At 46.2% G+C, this 10,011-nt stretch overlaps 1 protein-coding gene across 1 annotated transcript in view; it reads right to left on the bottom strand.

Moving 5' to 3' along the window:
- Positions 1 to 1,746: 1,746 nt before the first annotated feature.
- Positions 1,747 to 10,011, bottom strand: part of tafa5l (TAFA chemokine like family member 5, like) — a 34,091-nt gene continuing 25,826 nt past the window's right edge. The window contains exons 5-6 of the mRNA XM_031565880.2: positions 5,990 to 6,037; positions 1,747 to 2,082 (exon numbers count right to left, since the gene is read on the bottom strand). Of these exons, the coding sequence (XP_031421740.1) occupies positions 6,014 to 6,037 (24 nt within the window). The 3' untranslated portion in view covers positions 1,747 to 2,082; positions 5,990 to 6,013. The remainder of the gene's footprint in view (positions 2,083 to 5,989; positions 6,038 to 10,011) is intronic.

The following is a 10,011-nucleotide window of genomic DNA, read 5'->3' as shown; positions in this document are numbered from 1 at the left end:
TCAAAAGAACATCAGCATTGGCTTTAAAATGTCCAATCACAATGCTAAATATGGAACTATTTGGCCCTTCTTGGATTTCGCTGGATGGAATTGATAATAGAAGAGAAGATAATAAAAGAGACTTGACTTTATTCTTAGTGTTGGATTTTACAGTAATAGATGCTTAAGAATCGAGTGGAGTAACTGCCACCATGACTGAAATGTACACACACACACACACACACACACACACACACACACACACACACACACACACACACACACACACACACACACACACACACACACACACACACACACACACACACACACACACACACACACATCTCTCTCTCTTTCTCTGTCTGTATCTGTTTTGTGAGCAGAGTCATCCTCCTCATGAAATACTTCAATGTTTTTATTAACATGTGTGTCAGGTGAACAAAGCCTTACATTCTATGATAAACAACTGAATATACTGTTCTTTCTCAGCGTTCACTCTGGATCTACCCTCTCGCCCCCCCCCCCCCCCCCCCCCCCCTGCCCAGCTATCACACATACGGAGTACATACGCACAAACATATGCACACAAATAAGTTAACAGAGCAAAACTCAACTCCTGAAACTGTAAAGCATATATGTCAAATTATTCTGTAGTCCGTGTTTGCTACTCATATAGTAGTACATACGAGGGGAAAAAAAGGACCAAAATATAATCACCATTAGCTTGCCATCACTTGATACAATACATACTTGGGTATACTTATTATCTTATATATTTGACATACAGTATATTTTTCAGTACAAATATATTAATACATAAAAAACATAAATTTTGTCGTGACGTTCGCTGAAGTCAAAGGCCATGTATAAAACTGTGTTTGAAGAATCCAAGACCTGGAAAGATCCTGCGATGTTTATTTTACATAAAACAGGAGTGTTTTTTTTTAAAGCGAAATAATCAATAGAGGGACATAAAAAAAAAAAATAACACAAAAGAATACCTCCCATCACAGTGACTTAAAGGTTTACACACACACACACACGCACGCGCGTGCGCGCGTGCACACGCGCACACACACACACACACGCACACACACACACACGCACACGCACACGCACACATGCACACACACACACACTCCCAAATGTTCCAGTTACTTTCTGACCTCCACCATGTGAATCATGACTAAAGTTTCAGTTGAAAGACCACTATGTTCATACAAATAAAACACTAGAGAGGGACACCGAAAGCGGAGGGCACAGGGACCCAGTTGGTGAAGAGGCCAGGGAAGGGCAGCCAGAGGAAGTCCCAAAAGGCTGGCTGCTCTACAGCAAATGATGCAACAGGCAAATGTTCCCCGGCAACAACTCCCAAGTTACCAATATTGCACCAAAGCAACCATCCAGCAGAATGTGACCAGAAACCGAAGCTGTAATCAACTCACTTTCTTTTTTTCTCTCTCACAATGCCGTTTAGTCCACTATAGTCATTAGTGCTACAGCCATGGCAACAGTTTCTCATCCAGTTCAGAAGTGTGGAATTTGAGTCTACCAACGTTTGCGTTTGTCAGTGTTGGTTTCCAAAAAGTCCCGCAATGCATTCCACCTTGCTAGTCTCAGTCCCGGTGCATTTGATGGCATGGTAGTGTGTGGAGGTATCAATGGGTTACGAAGCGTTGCAGCCACTGAACTGAAAACAGCATGTAGTAGAAGCGTTTTTTTTCTGCTTGTTTACAATTTCACAGATCAGGGTTTTTTTTTTTGTTGTTTGCTTTTCAATTCCCAACAGCACTGAATGACCGTATGGCTGTGAATGTGTTTCCCCAACATCACAGTGTGCCTTCCTTCCCGTCTGCGTTTCCCCTCCACTCAAGGTCCACATGTTGGTGGCACATGTTGTTGTTGTTGTTGTTGAGGCTCAGAAGCAAAGTTGAATAGCAGGTCTGTAACGTGGTGAAGGTTGAAGTTGGGATGGGCGAGGGAGGAGGAGGAGGAGGGGGAGGGGGGGGGTGGTGTTGAGGAGGCCTAAGGGGAGCGTTAAGCTTCAGTTCTTGGCTTCAGGAGGATGAACATGATGGACTGGCCTAAACGTCAGTAAACCTGCAGGCAGAGGAAGAAGGTGTGAGACCGTGAAAAGGTGAAAAGGTCATTTTTATAAAGAGGAGCAATCAAAACACTGACAAAAGAGGCATTCAAGAGTGTGTATGTGTATTGGGGGTCATATATACAGTATACACACACACACACACACACACACACACACACACACACACACATATATATATATATATATATATATATATATATATATATATATATATATATATATTGTGTATATCAGGCGAGTCCAGTTTTTCTTTGGTCTGTGACATAACTACATAGACCTTCTTTAGATGTCTTTAGATTTTTAGCTTGTAGGAATGAACACGAATGAACACAGTAAATATGTATTTCTGTTCACTATCCAGAGGTGTGGTGCATGTTGGGCCATGGTAACAAAGAGAGAGAGCGAGAGAGAGAGAGAGAGAGAGATTGTGTTCTATCATTTCGTGATGGTCACTGCACAACAACGCTTTCAAGAAACATACCTCAGGCCAGTTTTTGCAAGGACAGCAACCGTAACTATATCACTGCGCACTTCGGTAATTGAAATCATCATGCTATTATGTACTTAGTATAAAGCAAGAGAATAGAAGAGTTGGGAGCAATGGATATAAATGACACTATCAGCTGGATCAATATCAATGAGCCTCATGCTATGACAACCAGTCATTTCACACTGCCATCATGCCTCCTGCTTTTGCTTTTCAATTGAGGCCAACTATGGCAGAAGAATGATGGGAATATATTGGAAATCTCGTTCAGTAGGTAAAGCTGCTGTTGCTGACCTTTCAAATGGCACAACCCTGATGGATCCACACACTACACTCCCCTAGGTTTATTAAATATTTTCATCTGATGGAGAAGCAACATATCTGGGTCTGATTGATCTGTCTACATACTCCGCTGAAAAAATCTAAAAGTTCACCCACAGAGAAAGTCTTCAAAAGTTCTTGGAAGAGAAACAGTTCATAGCTTATGGTTTGTTAAATCATTACCATCCTTATGCGTGCAGGAATAAGGGTTCTAATATAAAAAAAAGACCCTATAAAAAAACACGTATCCAACCAGGGTGGATAATTGGAATTTGAACTTGAAGACATCAGTCTCAGTGACATCTGCAATGAGCTAATCTAGAAGACCTACACATATTTGTTCAGCGGGACTCATGCAAATTTGTAAGGATTTGAATTATTCATCTGGAAACTATAGCTGGAGGTAAGGCACCCATTTATGTGGTATCTGTGGCATGCATATCAACCACATTATTTAGCTGACCACCTTTAAAAAAGAGGATGAGTCACATTATTTAGCTGACCACCTTTAAAAAAAAGATGATGAGTCACATAATTAAGAACCTTCAGTACTGAGCGGATTTACCAGTAGCTGGGTCTTTCAGCTTTATAGTTGGGAGTCTAGCTGGCCCTTGTGTTACACGTGCACCGGTGTGCACACAGTGGGCATCCAGTGCATGCTGTCCAGCAAAATATACATTGGCACACATTGGATGAATAATTTACTGAGAAATTTAGTACAGTCGATGCGATGGATTGCCCACATGAATCTTTTACAGAGCTAAAGTATGATTTTTTTAGTGGGGATCCGGACCGAAACTCTCAGATCTGAAACCACACCGCAAATAAATATTTATGACGCACCCAATTTCCCTGTTCAACCCTGTCTCTGGTAATTGCATGTGATTCATTCTGTTTTCTCAGTTGCAACTGGAGAAATCAATATAAGCAATGAGTTTTACCCCGGCCCTCCTCGGGTTGATATCCAGCTGCAGCGGGCCCTATTGTTACGCCTCGGTGCCACACGCTGAAAGTCTCACTAACAAGGGCCAGGTCCAATTCCCAGTCTGGCCATGAAGCACACAGTGTTACCGAGTCAAATGCCTGTACACTGTGGCATGCTGACATTTAAAGGCATTTAATGTGAGTGGAGCCACGATAAACATGTTTTCCCTTTTTTTCCAAGTATAGTGGAACAGAGTGTCAAATACAGAGTGACAGCCAAAGAGCTATGGAGATAGGGGAGAGGGCAATGGAGATAGAGGAGATGGGGGAGAGGGCTATGGAGATAGGGGAGAGGGCTATGGAGATAGGGGAGAGGGCTATGGAGATAGAGGAGATAGGGGAGAGGGCTATGGAGATAGGGGAGAGGGCTATGGAGATAGGGGAGAGGGCTATGGAGATAGGTGAGATAGGGGAGAGGGCTATGGAGATAGGGGAGAGGGCTATGGAGATAGGTGAGAGGGCTTTGGAGATAGGGGAGAGGGCTATGGAGATAGGGGAGAGGGCTATGGAGATAGGGGAGAGGGCTATGGAGATAGGGGAGAGGGCTATGGAGATAGGTAAGATAGGGGAGAGGGCTATGGAGATAGGGGAGAGGGCTATGGAGATAGGTGAGAGGGCTTTGGAGATAGGGGAGAGGGCTATGGAGATAGGGGAGAGGGCTATGGAGATAGGGGAGATAGGGGAGAGGGCTATGGAGATAGGGGAGAGGGCTATGGAGATAGGGGAGAGGGCTATGGAGATAGGGGAGAGGGCTATGGAGATAGGTGAGATAGGGGAGAGGGCTATGGAGATAGGGGAGAGGGCTATGGAGATAGGTGAGAGGGCTTTGGAGATAGGGGAGAGGGCTATGGAGATAGGGGAGAGGGCTATGGAGATAGGGGAGAGGGCTATGGAGATAGGTGAGATAGGGGAGAGGGCTATGGAGATAGGGGAGAGGGCTATGGAGATAGGTGAGAGGGCTTTGGAGATAGGGGAGAGGGCTATGGAGATAGGGGAGAGGGCTATGGAGATAGGGGAGAGGGCTATGGAGATAGGGGAGAGGGCTATGGAGATAGGGGAGATAGGGGAGAGGGCTATGGAGATAGGGGAGAGGGCTATGGAGATAGGGGAGAGGGCTCCTGGTTGGCAGGTGACTCATGGGAGTGGGTCGGGTTCTGACCCATTCCAGATCAAGGCAGGCTCTGTTCTAGAATCTTCTTCTGCCTGGTTTGCAAAGACCACTCTTGCTCAGTTTGGGGAGTAAGAAACAGCCTATCTAGACTGCTGTCCTTCCACACACGCTCTGTAATGCACCACATAAATCACACTTCAAAGATTTCAACTAAAAAGGGAGGGAAAAAAAATCAAATATGACTTTAAAGTGTAACTCCAAAAGCTATGAGTCACCGGCTTGAAGCCAAGTACTTTGCAGGGGAGTGTGGATTATAAATCTTGTACTCCTGTTCTCCCCCTCCCCTGCTAAACAACAACAACAACAAAAAAAAAACAATGGGGAAAAAAAACCCCGAACAGAACTCTTTCCCATTCGGGACATTCACTCAGGGATTGGCGGGATGTAAGCAGCGCTGACAAACAACAGCTGGTTATGTAGATTTATCTTGTTAAAGACAACCTTATCTCACCCTCCCTCTTTCCGTCTGCCAGTTTGCAGTCTGCCATTATGGGACGTGACTGCGGAGGCCATTGCTGGCTCTTCAGTGCCCCGAGCACGTCCCACGTCCCGTCATCTCCTTCCTCCACCCCAGCCCCTGTCGCCACCCCCCCCCCCCGCAACCTCATCGTCTCCCGCACTGCCGCGCCCCCTTATTCCCCTCTAATCCTGTTCTGCCCCACCACTGATCAGGTAAGCCGCCCCTGACACATCTTAATCATTGCGACTGCCGAAAATTGGCCCCTGATAAACGATAAGATCTTCACGCTATTCCAGCTCCGTCTCTCTCGTCTCCCGATATATATCGCCACGCTCTCTTCAGTTACCCCGTGGGAAGGGAGAGCGGGCTGCGGGCTCATCCGTCAGCACACGAGGAGGTGGGGGGTTGGGATGGTTGGGTTGGGAAAAAAAAAAAAACATCAACTCTTATCACTTATTAAGGAAGAAGCACACTCACCTCCCTGTAGTTTCTGGGGATCCTCTAAGATGGCTCCTTAGGCAAAGGCTGTGGGAGAATTGAAACATTCGTCAGCGTTAGATATGCAAAGAAAACAAATGCTATTGTGTGGTGGTGGTGGTGGTGATGGTGGGGGGGGGGACCTGCCCTGTAATTGTATTTATCGCAACCTGCGGCTCAGCCGAGACTCCAACACTAATGAGCTTTTAACATGTGGCTGTTTTGACACACGTCTCCTGTCGAAAGTTAATGAAAAGGATTATCAGCGCTTCCTTTATTAACTCTGTTCTCCGGCTGTTCATTCATGGCTCTGAGATGTCAATATCCTTCCTGCCAGCTGAAATTAACACCTTTCATTTGGAAGAGATTACTGCCACTGTCTTTGTCAGACTTACAAATATGAGTTTCATATTAAAAAACCGGACAACTCATAGATAATATATCTGGGTTCTGATTCCCACTGACTTGGCAGGGTATCAAATACTACATTTTTTTGTGGTTTCAAAAGTGGTTTGCACCAAAAATAGCTTCTCTAAGACATGCATAATACATGACACATGATGGGCTTGGCTTAATAGAAACAAATGTTGTGTTGTGCTACCCAAGTAGGTTTTGAGATACTTTGTACTGCGTGTTTTCCATGTATGTATCAGGGTGTGTTTTTAAGTAAGGGGGGGGGTGCATGAATGTGTGTGTGTGTGTGTGAGGGAGTGTTTGTGTGTGTGTATATGTGTGTAGGGGGTTGTGTGTGTATATGTGTGTAGGGACCTCCATGCATGAGTGTGTGAGGGGGTCTTTGAGGAGGGGTTGGATGTGTGTTTGAAAGGGGTGTTTGTGGAGGGGGGAACATATTTGTGTGTGTCTGTGTGTGTATGTCTGTGTGTGTGTGAGAAAGAGAGAGAGAGCAAGGGGGGTGTTGTGGAAAGGAGTATGTATGTGTGTGTGGGTGTGTGTGTGTGAGAGAGAGAGACAGAGAGAGAGAGAGAGAGAGAAGGGGGGTGTTGTGGAAAGGAGTATGTGTGTGTGTGTGTGAGAAAGAGAGAGAGAAAGATGGGGGAAGAGAGGGAGCGAGAGAGAACACACATCCCCATTGCCATTCCCAGTAGTCTGTGCTCTGGCCCCGAAGCGGTGGGGCTGGTCTGGGCAGGGCTGGGCTGAGCTGAGCTGAGCTGGTGCTCTGTATTCTGCTGCCCTCACCGCTGTCTGTCCGAGTGCTGCGCCTGCTATCTGAACAGCACTCCACAGCAGCCCGCTGATCTATGGCTCCTCTCCTCCAACATGTCATCTAAATGCTAAGTACTCGCGCTGCATCGTTAAATCAAAACAAAAAAAAGGAAGAACAACGACCGCAGGAAAGAAAGAAAAAGGGAGAAAGAGCGAGCGAGAGAGAGAGACAGAGAGAAACAGAAAGAGGGAGAGAGAGAGAGACAGAGAGAAACAGAAAGAGCGAGCGAGAGAGAGACAGAGAGAAACAGAAAGAGGGAGCGAGAGAGAGAGAGACAGAGAGAAACAGAAAGAGGGAGAGAGAGAGAGACAGAGAGAAACAGAAAGAGCGAGCGAGAGAGAGACAGAGAGAAACAGAAAGAGGGAGAGAGAGAGAGAGAGCAAGCAAACAATGGAATCTGCCAAACAGGCCTGAGGTTTCTGATTTGATTTCAGCCCCTCCCCCCCCACCACCCCTACCCTCTTCGAATGCCTAGAACATTCTTCAGCTCCAGCATGCGAGTGGAATCCTGAGAGGCTGTCCTATTACATAAACAGAAGAACGGGAGAGCCAGAGAAGGAGAAAAGTAGATATTGGTGCGTCAGACATTTGGCTTTTTTATCCTCCTTTATTTTCTCTTCCTCCTCATCTCTCTCTCTCTCTCTCTCTCTCTTCCTCCTCATCTCTCTCTCTCTCTCTCTCCCTCTTAAGAAAAATGCTTTGGCAAAAGGCAGCCTGGCTGTGACTATACTGGGAGCCCTCCAACAATAGAGTCCTTTTTCCTCGGTGCCTCTCTGGATATTGATTGGGTGACACTAAGTCGGCCCGAAAGTGCTGAAGCTGCAGTTGTGGGAAGCACTATTAACTGCTCCCGCTAATTAAAAGGCTAACAAGGTGAGGCTAGCCCCTTGAGAGCCGCAACGCTGGAGATGGATTGGACGCTTCCATCTGTGCCTGAGCCACCGCTGCGGTGGCGGTGGCCATGCTAAGCTCAACACACTTACAGGGACAACAAGCGAACCAGCACTTATGCAATATTAATACTCAGGGCCAAAATGTTTTCTCTGTAAACACGGGTATGCAGACAACAAAAAGAAAGGCTAAATACCGTAGCATCTGCGATAAGGAGTCGTGGGGGTGGTAAGGCAAGGCCAAATGTATGTGTGTTCAGTAATGTTTAGCAATTGATGGCATTAACTTTAAATTAGCGCGCAATTAAGCCCATCCCTTTCACTTGTTCTGCTCCATCAGAGTGTCCAGGCAACATGCAAAAATAAAATAATAACATAAACCTGTAGATTAGAAACATAAATAATAAAAATACATGTTGCTTGGGATGTTTACAGTCATGGGTGGGGGGGGGTGGGGGTATGGGGGGGGGGGGGGGGGGGGGGGGGTTGGGGTTGAGAAAACAAGACAATACGGAGCTCGACGTCCAAATAAATAAGTGCATCACAGTGCATCATAACCCAACCAACAGGATGTAATCCACTGAGATGAAGAAAGCAGGAGAATCTCCTCTGCCATAAAAAAATGGGATTACTGAGTGCCCTTCAGAAGGGGTCACATACAAACTCCCGACAACACCACCTGAGCTCTATTGCCACGGTTACCGAAGATGGTTTGACACCGCCGGCATTTTTAAAACACACGCCATTCACTCATCCCAGCGTGTGTGTGTGTGTGTGTGTGTGTGTGTGTGTGTGTGTGTGTGTGTGTGTGTGTGTGTGGCAAGGGTAGCGCAACACACTGCATGGGCATACGGGCACTCTCCCAAATGAGCTTCTCCAGCGGGTTTATCATTTAGAGATTGATTTAGCCGTGCCAGGGGCTGCCAGCCTTACCATGGCAGGAGTCAGAGTCATAAAGACCAAACAAGGCAGAGCACATTTTGATGGAGTAGAGCCTCTCTGTTACAGTCCCAGATAATGAGCAGAGTGGTGGAGTGAAGAGGAAAAGAGGGAGAGAGAGAGAGAGAGAGAGAGAGAGAGAGAGAGAAAAAAAGGAGGGGGGGGTGAAAAGAGCGATATAGGGAGAGAGGGAGGAAATATAAGAGATAAATAGAGAAAGACATCCATGCACAGAGAAGGGGAGATGGAGAAGAGAGAGAAGTGGAGAGAGGCACAATACAGATGGGTAGAGTTAGAGAGAAATAAAGAGAGCGATAGAAAGGGAGGGTCAGAAAGGAAAGGGCGAAGGTGACAGAGAGACAGATAGCATTGGTACTGCGGTATAACACTCGCCATCTTGTCAAGCACAAAACCCAAACTCAAGTCCTGGGTCAAAGGCATATTTCATCATTTAGCATATTCATATTTAATGGCGTGATAAACAGCAGAACAAATGTAGATGTGAAAAAGGCAAGAAAAACATCCATGACCATAAAATGTTAACTGGATGTGTGTGTGCCTGCGTGTGTGTGTGTGTGCGTGCGTGAGAGAGAGAAACATATTGCTTAAGAAACAGCAGGCGCTCCCATATGAAAGCTTGACATGCAGCGAGCGTCTCGCACTGTATTCCCAGAGCACAGCTTATACCCCAGCATGAGGCATGAGGATGGCCTTACTGGAGAATAATATGATACCTCCTCTGATCCTGGTCTGAAACAATTGCTCCAGACAACTAAAGAGCGTAGAGGAGATAGAGATAGAGAGAGAGAGAGAGAGAGAGAGAGAGAGAGAGAGTGAAAAAAAACTTTCCACTGAGAATATCCCCCCTGTACAACCCCCTCCTCCTCCCCTTTACATCTCTGCCCGCCCTCCCTCCCAATATGACTAAAATGAAAATGGCAGTTCAAAGAAAGGCGACGGAAGGCCTT

This window comes from Clupea harengus, chromosome 4 (genome assembly GCF_900700415.2).
Source record: "Clupea harengus chromosome 4, Ch_v2.0.2, whole genome shotgun sequence".
Lineage (NCBI taxonomy): Eukaryota > Metazoa > Chordata > Actinopteri > Clupeiformes > Clupeidae > Clupea > Clupea harengus.
Note: the sequence above shows the minus strand (reverse complement) of the source record. Positions and strands in the feature narration are given on the sequence as shown.